General features: G+C 36.3%; 1 protein-coding gene across 1 annotated transcript; it reads right to left on the bottom strand.

Moving 5' to 3' along the window:
* Nucleotides 1-261: 261 nt before the first annotated feature.
* tbxta (T-box transcription factor Ta) lies at nt 262-2,918 on the bottom strand (the record flags this gene model as incomplete). The annotated part of the gene is made up of 8 exons (XM_079829137.1): nt 262-522; nt 636-763; nt 1,304-1,477; nt 1,565-1,626; nt 1,722-1,783; nt 1,876-2,010; nt 2,172-2,436; nt 2,734-2,918. 8 exons carry the CDS (start codon nt 2,916-2,918, stop codon nt 262-264), a joined length of 1,272 nt encoding a protein of 423 aa, XP_079685263.1.
* Between the last annotated feature and the right edge of the window lie 14,596 nt (nt 2,919-17,514).

The raw sequence follows: 17,514 nt of genomic DNA on the forward strand, positions 1-17,514 counted from the left end.
TAAACACCATAATTGGCCCCATTTTTATGGCTGATGTTTTTTTTTTTTTGTAAATATAGATACTCTATGATTAAGTGATTGTCTCTTATCAGGTCTTGATTGTGATACTCGCAAAATATCATACAGATGTGAATTTAAAAATGGACCCGTTTTCTGATTGTCGAAACGGCGAGGAGCTCTTCTAGATTCCCTCTGGAAGTAGGCCAGCCTTTGTAGGATCTCCACCTCAGATCAAGTCCCATACTGCTCCATCAAACTGACTCAATAGCTCTGTGCCACAGGCGCCCAGGATGCTGTAAGCCTGGCGATGGAGCTCTCAAACTGGGCATCTCCCACGCCAACCTCGCTCAGGCCTGGATCGTACATCGAGGAGGGAGAGGAAACCGGCAGAGAAGAGGTCAGCCCAGAATAGGACACCGAAGAACCGCGCAGGAATTGAGATGTCAGGCCGCCCGCGATGGACCCCGATGCTGAGCCCGACGGGGTGAGGGTCGTCCCCGCGACCGACCACAAGCTCGGGTACTGGCTGTAACGTAGAAAGTACACAGTGAGTTAGCGAATCCATGCGTCAGCCATTGTTATTTATACAAACAAACAAAAAATAAGATAAATCTTTATTTATGTGAAGAAAGTACCGACCTGGTGTTAGAGGTAGTGTTGGTGGTGTGGGCCAGGGTGCCCATCCCGCTAGAGTTGGGTATCTGCAGGGCTGACCAGCTATCATGAGAAGCAAGACTTCCTGAAGAGTTGTCCATGTAGTTATCTAAAAGAAAAATACAAGTAACGTAAATAAATGGAAAGGAATCAGTTGAAATATACTTTCTGGTTCGGAGAAACTGCTACAATATAAAGATTTTCAGTCTGCTAATTTCATTTTTTTCAGCTACACAGCCTCAGAAACGACTGCCTTGATCAATATAATCAAAGACCATCTGTCACATTTTATATTAGGTGTACTGTGCACTAATTGTGTATATTCATATTTCTAATAAACCTGCATGAAAATACAGCTGTAATCTAATTTCACTGTTGACCCTTCTCTTACACCTTAACCCACCCTTAAACCTAACCGTACCACCAAACCTGTACCTAACCTCACCCGTATCCAACCTCAATAGCAGAAAAAAACATGAACACAATACATACATTGCACCTAAAAAAGATTTTTAGATATAGACCACATAATATAAAGTGTGACCGGAACATATTTGTTTTCTTTATAAAGTCTGCATCTAATGTATGTAAACACAATCATGCCAATAAAGAACTTTAAGCTGAATGAACTGAATGAGTTTGCTCTTACTGGTGGTAGTGCTGCGGTGGGGGTAATGGCTGGGATACGGGGCAGCTCTGTGGTTCCTCAGGCTGGAGTATCGCTCACAGTACGAGCCAGAGGAGTGAACCGGGGCCCCACTGAACTGAGGAGGGCTGCTGCTGGGGCCCATAGGGCCGTTACTGGGCAGGAACCAGCCACCAACTGTTGGAGAAAGACATCAATGTTAAACATGCTATAAGACACCGTTTGAGGGGAAGATTTAGTTCATATGAGTGTTGGTTCACTTACGTTGTGAGTATCCAGATTGCTGATTGTCAGTGCTGTGGTCTGGGACTTCCTTGTGGTCACTTCTGTCGACAAAAAATATTCAGTTGTAGGCTAATCTTGTACATCAATTATCAAAACGGGATTACTGAATGGCTTTTAAAGAGAAATGTCCTTGTACCTTTCTTTGGCATCCAGGAATGCTTTGGCAAACGGGTTGTGCTTGATCTTCAGAGCTGTGATCTGAAAATAATTAAGGATTAGAGCAAATTAATATTAATGCAACATTATGAAGGCTGAGGACACATCTCAGGCGTCATTTAGCAAACGCCCACCTCTTCGTTCTGATAAGCTGTGACTGCAATAAACTGGGTCTCAGGAAAAGACTGACTGCTGATCATTTTCTGAATCCCACCGACTTTCACTATGTGAATCCTGGGTTCGTATTTGTGCAAAGAGTTCAACATAATCTAAAAGAGAAGGAAAATTATTGTTATGAAATGTACATATTGAATACAATTGTAATATTTGAAAATATGTTAACTCCTAACAAGACCTGTATACTTTTACAGTAAACTTTTTTACTGTATATGTATTTATTTCACCACTGAGATCTAAAGATTTCCTTTACCTGCCCTCCTCCGTTGAGTTTATTGGAGAGTTTGACTTTGCTGAAGGAGACGGGCGCTTTCATCCAGTGCGCGCCGAAGTTGGGTGAGTCTGGGTGGATGTAGACGCAGCTCGGACTCTGGGGTTCGGGTTTTCCGCCAGGCACCCATTCGCCGTTCACATATTTCCACCGGTTATTATCGGCCGCCACGAAGTCCAGCAGGACCGAGTACATTGCGTTAGGGTCAAGACCGGAGACATTGGCTCTGAGCACGGGAAACATTCGCCTAGAAGACGAGACAAATATTTGTCAAAAACATTTTAACAGTAGGCTACTCAAACTGAATGAAATGGACAAGCACAATTATTTTCGCAACAAACCTAGAACGCTTGTAAACGAACGAGTCGTAACCATAGCAACGCTACTTTTTTGTTGTTGCGATAATTGACTTCTGACAAAGTCTAGAGTAACTTCACTATTTGCGCGACTTTTAGGGGTACTTTTTTTTTGATGCAAAAATGTTTTATATTTGGAGCGTTTTAGTGCTGTGAATTCTAACAACGGTTGTCAAATCCCAACATACCTTCCCGTCTTGGTGACAATCATTTCATTGGTGAGTTCTTTAAATTTGGTCCACAACTCCGCGTCTTCAAGGGAAAGTTTAATATCCCGCTCGGACGCGTCGCCTTTCTCGCTGCCCTTCTGAAACTCGCTCTCCACGGCGCTCAGGAGGTGATCCAAGCGCTGGTCTGGGCTTGAGGAAGACATATTTCCGATAAATAAACCTTGAGTTAAGTCCGAAATCAGCAAATCCCGTTTGGCTACGATGCTTTGACAGCACGTCTCAATCTGCCCTTTTAACGCGCCCGGAGCCTTTTTAAAGGCCCGATACTGAGCTCCCGCTGTTACGGGGCGTGACCCGGAGCGCGAGACCAGGCCCATCGGCCTAATAGCGCCCGATAATTTGTCGCCACAAAACGGAAAGTATTCTTGACATACATAGTGGCACATTACAAAGTGTTTAAGTGCTCGACTACAGTCTACAGTCACTGGAAAACGTTTAAGATACAGGCCTTTGTGTAAAATAATAATCAAACAATTAATAGGCTACAAAGAAAAAAAATTAGGCCCTATCACTAACAAACTACGAATTTAAGCTAGGCCTATTATATTGGACTAGCCTATAATAATTCATTTATTTAATGTTTTGAATACTCTATTTTGTTGTTTTTCGCTTTTTATTTATATAGGCTATAGGTTAGCTACACACCTTGTTCTGCATTTTTATAGTGAATATTATTATTATTAAATACCCTAGTTTAATTTTATTTTTATATATAGCCTAAATATATATGTATCTGTATTATTAGAATTGAAACATTGAACAAAATGCTGATTTTATAAGAACATATGAGTATTTCCTGGAATGCTAGGTTAAAAAGCTTGTCTTCCTTTTCGCGAACTCGCCTTTGAAACAAAAGAAGGAAGAGAGACAGTGTCTGCTCCCTCGGTGCCTTTGAACTCAGCTGTATATTTGCGAATAATGCTAATCTTTTGTTGTCCCAGATACACATGTGAGAAAGCTCGTGTTTACTGGGACGGGCCATTAACGCGTCCTGCGCCAGTGCTCGACTGAAGTGTGGATGGCCCAAAGGTGATATGTGTGAATTCCCTTAATCCAGCATGGCTCCAGCCAGATAAGCGTCCTACAGCAATATCTGGACAATTATTTATGAATAGCCTATTGCGTGACAGTTTTAAATGTAGTGCGTTTATATTAGGGCGTTTGACATGAGAAGTTGAGCAATGACAGTGGCTTGCATTGTGACATGTACTTTATCTAAACCTATTGTGGACAATTTTAACATGTCCAATTCATTTGTAATTGGGAGTTACGTTTTTATATAAATCAAGTCATTCTAAATTGATATACTTAATACTCTTAAACATGAATGTCATGTTTAAGGGTACATTTATATTTAACCAAATATCTTTTTGTTGGATTTTTTTTTTTTGTATGGACTGCAGCATGCAAAAACAGTGAAAAAATTAATTCACCATATTTCAGTGAAATTAGTATTAGAGACCACAAAGCATCCCCTATTTTCCCCTATCCCTTATTGTCTCATTGCCTCAGCTTAATGTATTATTCTTACATGATCTAATTTGGTAAGAATTGATGTGAACTGTTTTAAGTTTGAAAGAGCTCCGTGAATCGGTGTCTTTCTGACGCACTTGGAGTTGATGATAGAGGATGTTGATGTAGTCCGCACTTCTCAGGGGCCATAAATGTGAAGGGCCCTCACACCTTTCCACTGCTTAGATTCAGACGATTTACAGAGCAACAAACAGCCTGTCATCAGTCACATCAAGCTCGCTCTCCTGTCCTGAGCTTCTGTTGACACACACACACACACACACACACACACACACACACACTCTCACACACACACACACACACACACACACACACACCTGGTCCATTATCTTTGTTGGGACTCTCCATAGCATAGGTGTAATGGTTTTTATACTGTACAAACTGTATATGCTATCCCCTTACACTAACCCCTAAACCTACCCATCACACAAAACTTTCTGCATTTTTACATATTCAAAAGACCGTCATTTAGTATGTTTATTAATCCATTTCCCTCGTGGATCACAAGGTGATCTCAAGTTTTACCATCCTTGTTGGGACATTTGTGACACTGGATCACAAAACCAGTCATAAGGGTCAATCATTTGAAATTGAGATTTATGCATCATCTGCTGAATATAAATAAGCTTTCCATTGATGTATGGTTTGTTAGGATAGGACAATATTTGGCCGAGATACAACTATTTGAAAAATCTGTAATCTGAGGGTGCAAAAAAATAGAGGGTAAAGTTTAAAGTTGTCCAAATGAAGTCCTTAGCAATGTATATTACTACTAATAATACATTTTTGATATATATTACGAAATGTACTAAATATCTTCATGGAACATGACATGACTGGTTTTGTGGTCCAGGGTCACATATGTAATATAAACCTGTACACACACACAAAATATAAAATAGAATAAACCCAATTAACATGTTATCACATAGTTTTTCTTTCATTAAAAGACAAAACATTATTTGAAAAACTTTATTTTAACATTACATGTATTTACTATAGTATTACCCATATGCAACAAACCCTAATGCTACCCTAACCATATAGTAAGTATATGTGCTTAATTAATATTACTCAGTACTTAAATGTATAATTACTCTGTAAACGGGACACAATGAAATAAAGTGTAACCCGTTATTTGCAGTGTCTGGTATTTTGTTTGGACTTTTCTAAACATACAGATTCTGTGCATGTGGATGGAGGTTTTGTGCGAGCGGTTCTGCTCGGCGATGTAGGGGTTAAGAGATGCTGCCTCTCTCTGGCATAAGGACACTCTCACCTTGGTGAGAAATATTACAGAGGACTGGTGCTCCACAAAAGGACAGTTATAAGAGAAGATGCATATTTTCCACACTTCTCCTCTCCGGCCTAAATCAGTAAACAGGGGAATCGGATGAGTCAGTCTTTGGAAAATAAAAGAGACAAGATACACACACACAGACACACACAGACACACACACACACACACACACACACACACACACACACACACACACACACACACACACACACACACACACACACACACACACACACACACACACACACACATACACACACACTCGGTTTCCATATTTTTATACTGTACAAACTGTATATTCTGCCCATAAACCCATCACAGAAAACGTTCTGTATTTTCACATTTTAAAAAAACATCATTCTATTTGATTTATAAGCTGTTTTCCTCATGGGGACCAAAAAATGTCCAAAGTCAAGGATTTTGAATATTGCCATCTTTGTGGGAACATTTTGTCCCCATAATGTAAGGTATACCTGAACCACACACACACACACACACACACACACACACACACACACACACACACACACACACACACACACACACACACACACACACACACACACACCAACGTGGTGTTTAATCAAACGCTTAAAACAATCTGTCCATCATCTCATAATACATTCCCAATTTTGTCTGAGCAAAAATACATATTCAGCAGTTTTCGTAATCTGTGTCAGTCAAGCTCCAAAATGGAATCATTTTTTTATTGTGTTGATCAATAACTTTTTGATTACTAGGCAATTCAAAATAACAGCATTTATTTCAAATACAAATATTGTGTAACTTTATAAATGTCACTTTTATTCACTTTAACACATTGCTGAATAGAAGTAGCCTATTCATTTTAGTGCTGGGGAAAAATTAATCATGATTAATCCAAAATAAAAGTTGGTGTTTACATAATATATGTGTGTGTGCTGTGTATAATTATTGTGTATATATAAATACACACACATGCATGTATATATTTAAGAAAAAATATATTTATATATAAGATAAATGATATATACAGTATATACATGCAGATATTTCTTAAATATATACATGCGTGTGTGTGTATTTATATACATATAATAATTTTACACAGCACACACAAAATTATGTAAACAAACTTTTATTTTGGATGCGATTAATCACGATTAATATTTCCCTGGCACTACTTAATTTCTTGAAAAATAATACTTACTGACCCCAAACTTTTGATGTAGTCATTTATATTACACGTTAGTAGTATATACATACAAATGAATTCTTGCATAATATAAAACAATATACATATTTATTTTTTTCTCACAATTTGAAACAAGTAACACAGTTTTTAATATTGTGTATCTATCCAATGTGTCATAATACATACACACATTTTGTCTGTGCCTACATAAGCTGTGTTCCTCATCTGTGGAGACTGTTATTTGTTATTAAGTATTATGTTGATTAATCATCATTACTTAATCATATTTTAGCCTCTATGTTAGATGTGTTAATCATTTCAGTTCTGTCATGATTGCTGATCTCAAAAGTTTAGGCTGAAGCAGTGGAGGACAGTGCATGTGTATGAGGTGGGACACTAGATTGAGAGAGTTTACAGTACTGCCGTCCACACAGACACACTCCCCCCGCTCTCAGCCAGATGTGGATTGAGTCTTGAGATGCGTCTGTCACTGCTGCGTTTCCACTTCAAGTTCAGGAAATCTAAACTTTCCTCTCCTAATCACCCTGCCCTTTGAAAGGGATAAAAAAGACTGGAGGGACAGTAATTGTTCCCCTCTCTCTCGGCCCCCCCTCCCCGCAATAGACGTCAGACCTTTTGGATGCTAATGAGAGAGGGAGAGAAGATGGTATTGCTTCAGAAGCTTGTGATGAACTTTATCCTGTAGGGACACAGTGAGGTGAGAGCTGAAGAAACAAACAGCCAGCGGAGAAACTGGTGAGGGAAAATCATAGAGGAATGTATCTCTAAGCTGGTCTAATCAGGAGGATGAAATTACAGTTTTTTTTTCTTCAGTTTGTCAATTAAACACTGAAAATGCTTCCTTTCACATGGCCAAAAAATCTTGATGACGGTGATTTCAGATGTGTCATTTGTAATGCTCAAATATAGGTTTCTTCTGTGTTCTAAGTATGAAAATACAAGTTTTTTTTTTTCTTTTTAGCTACTTGGTGCTGGTTTTGCATACAATAAAAACCAAGGGAAAAAAAACACTGCTGCCTTAAATATTTAAGTAGAAGCAACTCGGATGTTTAAGTCATTTCAACTTAAATTACATAAACTGACTTATATGACAACTGACAAATATGTTGAATCTTGTATGATCTTATAAATAAAGTTGAAAATCGCTTAACTTATTTTGATGAGTTAAGCAATGTAAAAACATGTGTTGTCTTAACTTATTGATCTTATATTTTTTACAATTAATATTTACACACTACCGTTCAGAAGTAAGATTCATTTTTATATTTATTATTTTCTCTTTAAAATGTAATTTATTCCTGTGATGGCTGAATTTTCAGCATCATTACTCCAGTCTTCAGAGTCACATGATCCTTCAGAAATCATTCTAATAAGCTGATTTGCTGATCAGGAATCATTATTATTATCAATGTTAAAAACAGTTGTGCTGCTTAATATTTTGTGTGGGAACTATGATGCAATTTCAGGATTCTTTGATGAATAGAAAGTTCAAACGAACATTATTTATTTGGAATAGAAATCCTTTGTAACATTATAAATGTCTTTACTGTCACTTTCTGTCAAATTAATGTGTCCTTGGTGAATAAAACTATACATTTCTTTCAAAAATTTCTTACAGACCCCAAGCTTTGTATATATTACATATATACACTACTCAATTTTATATATACATAATATAATGCAGTATATATTACCTTTTCGGTAACACTTTAAAATAAGGTTTCATTTATTAACATTAGTTAATGTATTAATTAACATGAACTTACAATGAGCAATACTTTTGTTATATTTATTCAACTTTGTTAACATTAGTTAATAAAAATACAGCTGATCATTGTTTGTTCATGCTAGTTCACAGTGCATTAACTAATGTTAACCAATACAATTTTTGTTTTTAAATACGTACTAGTAAATGTTGAAATTAACATGAGATGAATTAATCCAGACGTATTGTTCATTCTTAGATCAAGTTAACTAAGGAACTAATGTGAACAAATGAAACCTTATTGTAAAGCGTTAACACTTTTTTTTTCTTACTATTTAATTATTTGTCCCCTATTTTCTACTTTTTCCTGTTCTAAAAACAGTGATGTAAAAAAGCAGATACAGTGTACCTGCTTGTTTTTCTGCCGTTATACAGAATGACAAGCTCTTTCACAGCGTGATAACAATAATATGTGATCCAATTATTGATTTGAACAAGTTACGGTAACACTTTATTTTACAGTGTCCTTTTTACATATATGTTACATGTACTTACCATAGTAATAACAGTAAATGATGCATAATTACAACTAACCCTTAACCAAACCCTAATCCTACCCTAACCCTAAGTAGCCTACATGTTGTTACTAAATATTATTCAGTACTTAAATATATAATTTCACAATGACACAATGACACCTTAAAATAAAATATAACTCAAGTTACTCATAAAATATAATCTATAATCAAGGCACGTCCTGATTTTGCAGAGTTAGACGCATCTCGGGTCAACATATTTTGCTGATTCATGGAACAATGTAAGTGTAATCCTAACCCTATCATACGGCTAAACCTAACCCTACCCATAACTCTCCCTAAAGGGAAATGATAGATGAATAACACTGATGTAGAAGCGCCTAACCATGCTTTAAAGCCTAAACTAGACATAAACTGTTAACTTGTCCCTCAAATCTGATTGGTTTATTGGAATTTATGTTCCAGGATCAATAAAGATGTTGATCCAGGTACATTTAGCACTTGGTGAAATCAGGTTATGCGTAATGAAGCATCAACAACAATGCTAAATTGTTAGGACACAGTTTTTGTATGTCTAATATTAAAAATAAAGCATGTTGGCATGGATACATGGCTCTCCATCTCACTTCAGTGTTAGCTGGTTTGAGCACACAGGCCAGGCAGAGAGGGTGACAACGCACTGATTTACAGCACACTCCAAGGTCAGGTTGCCCAGCAACAAACACACAGTGATAACAACTCATTAGATCTTTCTACTCCTTTGAAAAGTTTTGCATTCTGATGATTGTTGTTTTTCCCCCCATCTAAGATGTATGTACTGTCATAATGTACTGTCAAATGCACTTTTTTTTTTTATTCACTAGAAAAAATCTAAATTAACTTGTTAAACATGGAATTATTATGCTATCATGTAAACATTTCTCATTATATATAACTTTTTTTGGTATAAAGGGTTATATAGAAGCCCATTGAGCCTTTTTTAAGAGAGTACAGAAAGCGCGCTGAACTGACTCAAGAATCATGTTGGAACTTTCATATCTGTGCCGATAGTTCTATAATTGAAAACACATCGGTTCACATGATTCCAATACATTTTTTATTTCAATAAGGGGAAATAAATGTCCCAAGTGTTGCCTTAGTCTTATAGCCTTTCACAATATTAGGCTTATAATGTTTTTAATAGCTGATATATGTTATAAGGGTCTCTCACAGAGTGAAAATATGTTTGGTTATGTTTAAATGCATACCTCTGGTCTTTAGTGACCTGGAACATCATTCACTACCCTCCTCCTCATTCATTTTTTAAAGTTAGAGATCAACCTTCTTAGTATTCCTCAATCAATTCATTATAAACAATATAACAAGAACAAAATAATCCAATAATAAAAGAATGCCTGTTTTCCCATTCATTTTTTGTATAGGGTCGCTAATGTTAATGTCGCTAATGGGTCGTAATTGTTACTCTAATATCAGGAGAGTTTTATATTATCGTGACAGGTAAAGATCCATCCGTGTTAAATATTGATCCGGGTCGCTAAAGACCCGAATATGTAATAATGATTGGCGAAACATTCATGCATTTAAGGGTAAAACTTGTCTTAAAAGAGATAAGTGTGTGTAACATCACATGGAAAGATGCTCCCTTTAGCAGATTTTTCATGTTTTGTGGTGTCTCACTGAGGTCAACACTCACCAGTGTGTGAAAAAAACATAATTAAAACATTCACTGCGGTCACAAGCAGACTCACACAGATTCTCAAGGTAGAGCACAAATTGATCATTTAAAGGAAACATTTTGGTCACTGTTCAATTGGATACAAATATAAAGAAGTTTTACTTCCTCTTCCCATTAGTGTTGTAGTACTCGAGACCGGTCTTGGTCTTGAGATCGGTCTTAAGACCATTTTTTGAAGGTCTTGGTCTTGAGATCGGTCTTAAGACCATTTTTTGAAGGTCTTGGTCTTGTCTCGGTCTTGACCACATTTGTACTCGGTCTTCTCTCTGTCTCAAACTTAGAATGACTCGGGATTTTGTTTCAAGACCGGTCAAGACCACAACTGCTGGGATATTACTAAATTGCCAGTGCCTTGTCTGATTTATTTATTAACATCATTAATGTGATTGGATGTAAAACTTACTGCTTCAGATGCAATCAATAACTTATTTCTACTTTGATTTATTTATTTTGCCAGTTCAGAAATGAGGGATTGTGTCAAAAATGACACCAAAAATAATACAAATGCTCACAAAATTCAAGATATTGTTGCAAAAAATTTTCATTTGAGCATGACTGCAAACATTATATTGCTTTTATAAAAACATTAAATTAAAAGAGTTAAACCATTTTTCTCAACATTATTTATGCATATTTACCAATTCAGATACCACTTTCAGTGCAAAGATGAATTTTGTTGTTAATGATTTCATTTGATTGGTAAAACAGCTCTATAGTGTCTTATTATAATTATGTTTATTGATTAAAATAAGTCATTTCTCAGGATCTTTAGGAATTTAAGGAGTGCTGGTCTGGTCTTGGTCTTGTCTTGGTCTCAACAAACATTGGTCTTGGTCACGACTCGGTCTCGGATTAGGTGGTCTTGACTACAACACTAGTTCCTTTATCAGATTGTTTTTGAATGCAAGCAATTTGAATAGTGATCTTGAATAGTGATGTTCTACTTGAATGCAAGTGAAAACACAGTGTATGCAGAAACATATAAGCAGTTAATATGCATGCAGAGTGATGGTGTAGGTGTAAATCTGAGTCTTAGCCTCTGGGGAGGATGTCGTCATAGTGACACCGCTTATAGCTACAGGCTAAAAACGGCCTGTGACTTCATCAAAAATCAGCAGACAGATATTGACGCTTTATGCCTTACCACAAAATTAGGAATGTGTATGTTTTTTAGAAAGGTACATTTATTTAGTGCAGTAATGCAACTTCTGATTTCTACTAGTCAATTTGCATAAACATTGGAAAATCATATAAAACTAATAACTGGAACTGGAAGGAGTATGTAGCCTACACAATTTCGGCATGTGAAAATCTGCTTGTAACATTTTAACTTTTAATTTCCTTTAAATAGAACTTCCAAGTTGCATTGGTATTGTTATTATCAATGATTTAGTTCATGTTAGATATGTGATTAGGGTGACTCACAAAAATGTCCAGGGGCCAGATGCATAAACAGCCATTATTTTAAGATCTAGTGTGACCCAGTAGCAGTTAGTCAAGGGGCAGTCAGTCTTACACTCTAAAAAATGCTGGGTTAAAAATAACCCAGGTTGGGTTGAAAATGGACTAACCCAGCAGTTGGGTTGTTTTAACTCAGCGATTGGGTTGTTTTAACCCAGCAGTTGGGTTAAATGTTTGCTTAAAACAACCCAATCGCTGGGTTAAAACAAACCAAATGGTGGGTTTGTCCATTTTCAACCCAACCTGGGTTATTTTTAACCCAGCATTTTTTAGACTGTATATTAGTCCAATCTACGTTTTTATGTAATTTACAAAAAACTTATGAATAATCTTAAAGAAAAAAGATGTATTTGTATGACTAGTCTTGGCAGTTTATGCAACCGGCCCCAGATCAAATTTGTTTTATTTGGCGGAATAAATATGAGCTGTAATTATTGACAGGTTTTGTGTAATTTCATCTTTTACTAGTTGCTTGAATCATGTTCGTTTTGAAATAAAATGCTCTGACCTTACTGGCCATTCACAGGCATAATAATGTAGCACTGCTTGATGATAGACAGACCTGATACAGTAGCTCTTCCAGCTATGGTTTATGGAAGCTCGAGCCCTACGTGTTTGTCTGTGTAGTCTGGAGCTCCATATAGGATCTGTGGGCCAGCAGACCATAAAACCAGAGCAAACAAAGGGGGCAGGGCCCTTAGCAGGACTCTTTTTACTGCATTCCCACGCCAGCAACAGTGGCTCACTGGGAAGTGTTACCTGCACGATGCTGGATATCCCCCATAACCCCCTATCCACATCATCCACAGCCCCCACACACCACCCACCAGCAGCAGCAGCTCACCACAGCCAGTCCTACTCAAGGGCCGCAGTGACCCAGGTGTACAAACACTAAACGCTGTGCCCAGATCAAAGCCACTCATTAAAGAACAATAGATACAGCCCTCTAATCCTAGATCTTTTACCAAAGCCGTGGGCCGGAGTGTTCCGCCTCCCTGTGGACACCTGAGCTGTCGCCCTCTACAGGACTGTTTTTGCTATTTTAACATCCAGTCGGTTGTGCTGTCATGAATTGCTACTCCAACAAGTAAAAGGAATAGATGAAGATCTATTGACATGGCATAGATTCACTGGGCTTCTTTACTCATTTTCAGTGTTGTTATTCTTATAAAAATATGTGCCATGTTAGTTTCCACTAAAATAGTGTAGTTGTCGCAGTTAATGTCACTGCAATAAAGCTATTGGTGTTAGACAATACTTGTGTAGTGAAATGTCAAAAAAATGTCAGTAGTTAAACAACTGTAAACAAAACAGCAAGGCAAAAATGAAAAAAAAAAAAAAAAAAAACGTTTTGACTTTTTCTCAAGCAAACCAAAATGTCATTTAGACACAACTGTAAACAAAACAAAACAAAAACAGAAAGACAAAAAATTTATATTTTAACGTTACTTCAAACAAAAAAATGTCAGTAGTTAGACATAACTGTAAACAAAACAAACTAAAATTTAATGCTTTTTCAAACAACCCAAAATGTCAGTAGTTAGAACTATAAACAAAACACAACAAAAACAGAAAGACAAAAATTGTATCTTTTTTAATGCTACTTCAAACAAAAAACTGTCAGTAGACATAACTGTAAACAAAACAAACAAAACATTTACGCTTTTTCAAACAAACCAAAATGTCAGTAGTTAGAACTGTAAACAAAACAAAACAAAACAAAACCATGTTTAATGCTTTTTCAAACAAACCAAAATTTCAGTAGTTAGACACAGCTGTAAACAAAACAAAACAAAAACAGCAAGGCAAAAAAAAAAAAAAAAAAAAAAAAAAAACGTTTTGACGTTTTTTCAAGCAAACCAAAATGTCAGTTAGACACAACTGTAAACAAAACAAAACAAAAACAGAAAGACAAAAATTTTATATTTTTTAATGCTACTTCAAACAAAAAAAATGTCAGTAGTTAGACATAACTGTAAACAAAACAAACTAAAAATTAACGCTTTTTCAAACAAACCAAAATGTCAGTAGTTAGACACAAATGTAAACAAAACAAAAGAAAACAAAAACAGCAATGCAAAAATGAAAGAAAATTGTTTTAATGCTATTTCAAACAAACCAAAATGTCAGTAGTTAGACATAACTGTAAACAAAACTAGGCAAAAATGTAAAGAATACATAAAACAATTTTTTAAAGCTTTTTCAAACATACCAAAATGTCAGACACACCTGTAAACAAAACGAAACAAAACAAAACATTATAAAGTGAAAATAATAATTTAAAAAAGTTATTTCCAATAAAACAAAATACAACAAAATAAAAATGTATTAAAAATATATAAAAAAAATAAAATAGATATATTATTAACTTTTTTTTTAAAAATCACAATGGAAAACATAAGCACACTTCTATAAAATCCCTTTGTGCTGGCAGTTGTGATTACTAACAATATTTATCTCCAGTGTTTATTCACACTCTACTGTCTAATATGAAAAAATATGGCGGTTCATCAGCGTAGGCGAGGGGATGGAGAGGATATACTGTACTTAATAATAGATGGAATGTCAGCATGAGTCAGATTACTGGATGTGCTTATAGGAGCTTCATTGCAAGTATGTGCGATTCACTGTGTGTGTGTGTGTGTGTGTGTGTGTGTGTGTGTGTGTGTGTGTGTGTGTGTGTGTGTGTGTGTGTGTGTGTGTGTGTGTGTGTGTGTGTGTGTGTGTGTGCGTGCGTGCGTGCGTGCATGCGTGCGTGCGTGCGTGTGTGTGTGTGTGTGTGTAAAGAGTGTAAATGACTGTAATTTAACAGATACTGTAAATAGTGAAAAACATCAGTAATCTCAAATAACACGCAGACACAAAAAAAAATATTTTGATGTACATTTTTAAGCTTATGGAAAAGGAAAGCGATATTTACTTCTGACATCATCTGCACTCCTAAAAATAAAGGCTCTTTATTGGCACCTTTCAATTTCTTTATAGTAAAAAAATATTATTTTAGATGTTTTAAATGTTCTTCACACTTTTCAGAACTGTTCACTGAAAAGTTCTTTAGGGAACCCAAAATGGTTCCTTCAAGGCATCGCTGCAAAATCCCCCTTTTGGAACCTTTATTTTAAACAGAATACCAAATATTTTTCCTCTATGTTGCATACACACAGGGGGTTAAAAATGAGCAATCTGGGTCTCTGAGACACTCAACATCCTCTGACGTCCCATCCTTCCCTGGGAAAAGTGTGCTGTAACCTGTCCGAGGTGCTCTGGTGGTGGCTGTGGCCGTCTTTGATGAAGACTGGCTCTTTGTAGTTGGCGTGGAGATGTCTTGTTAGTCAGTAAAAGTGAGGGCTAAATGGCTCCATGACAGGAAGCTGTTTACATGGGGACGCTCAACCTGCTCGCAGCCCCCATTGTCTACTGGCCTCTCTCCTACTTCATTAGCATTTCCATAAGAAAGGGCCAGTAATTACCCCCTTTCTTCTGACATCCCTTCATCTTTGACCTCTCTCTATCTCTCTCCTCTGTTTTCCCTTCTCTTGCTCACTTCTCTGTTTCTGGTCGCTCATAACATTCTGCAACACGATGCATACAGTCAAAGTGACAGAGTGAAAAAGGAAGTGCTGTTTTTGATGGAGCCCCCTAAATGCAAGAACATTTAAGGTTATGGTTTTCCATGAATGGACCATTAAAAAAATATTTATGAATGGCCAAATTGGTATTTTAGTATTATTTATATATTATTATAGCATTTATAATTTTTTATGTTTTTAATTTAAAATTTTAGTTTAGGTTTTAGTATGTGCCATTGTCATTTTTTATTAGATTTTTTTTTTAAGTATTTCTACACTGTAAAAAATAAAAACGGAAAATGTTCTGGTAATTTTCTGCCAGGACATTATCCAGTAATTTTATGGAAATTTCCGTTAAACCTTAAAACACAAACTAATGCAATGTATAATTCAAAATACAGCTAAAACACCTGTATAAAAACCAATACGCAACATTCCTTCATATTTATACAGTACATTGTGCCCTATTTTTATGGACTTTTGTACAGTGTATTTAGCTTTCATTTCATCAGTTTTTAGGTAACTTACACTTTTTTTACAGTGCATGCATTTGCATTCAATCTAACGACACTAAAAAACAAATGAGCTATTAAAAAGATCTCAGCTCAGATTTTTTTTCTTGCATATGGATCATTTTCTAAATTTTATGAAATCCTAATGGTCACTAACCAGAGGACATCCAATAAATTAGGTGTCATCTGATTTATCGTACAGTTATTATGGAATATATATACAGTAGTAAATGTTTGCTGAATAAAGAAATAAAGTAAAGTCTATGTTTGTGGAGTGTCCGTTGCCTTTTTTTCTAAAGTTTGACATTTTTAGTTGAACTTTTAATGTTATTTATTTATTTATTTGTTGGTTTTGTGTCATAAAGGGGCTCTGGCTGTGTAATAATGCATTTTACATATGAATGGACTTTTCAGTGTATAGATATTTTAAAACAATATGTTTGTGTTTTATTTCAAATAAGATTTCATACTGTCTTAATTATTGTATTAAAGGGATTTTGAAAATCTGTCTCTCTCTCTCTCTCTCTCTCTCTCTCTCTCTCTCTCTCTCTCTCTCTCTCTCTCTCACACACACACACACACACACACACACACACACACACACACGTCTGGTTCACTATCTTTGTGGGGACTCTCCATAGACGTAATGGTTTTTATACTGTAAAAACTGTATATTCTATCCCCTCACACTAAACCTACCCATCACACAAAACTTTCAGCATTTTTACATTTTCAAAAAAACTCATTCTGTATGATTTATAAGCTTGTTTCCTCATGGGGACCTAAATTTAGGTCCCAAAGGTGACACAAGTCCCCATGAGTCAGTGTGCATTCAGGTTGAAGTCCCCACGGGTATAGAAAAACATGATCACACACACACTATCATCTTTAATTTTAACTTTAGAAACATTTGCACTTTAGAAACATTTGTTCCTGCGACCCAACCATATGAGCACAAGCATACGTGTTACAGCTCTTTGACGCTGTCAGCTCAGGTTAATTGGTTTTAACCCAGTGTCAGAAAGAGCTATGAGAGAGAGCAGAACTGTAATTGTCTGCTTGACCTCCTCTCAGTTTGAGCACACTCTCATTTTACTGGACCCCTTGTGAAATGTGACAGAATCACCCAAGCTTTTTTGGCAGAGAGCTGGGTGACCTTCCGTGAAAAACAGTCTGCTTTATCATGCACAGCA

The sequence above is a fragment of the Gobio gobio genome (genome assembly GCF_949357685.1).
Source record: "Gobio gobio genome assembly, chromosome: 11".
Classification (NCBI taxonomy): Eukaryota; Metazoa; Chordata; class Actinopteri; order Cypriniformes; family Gobionidae; genus Gobio; species Gobio gobio.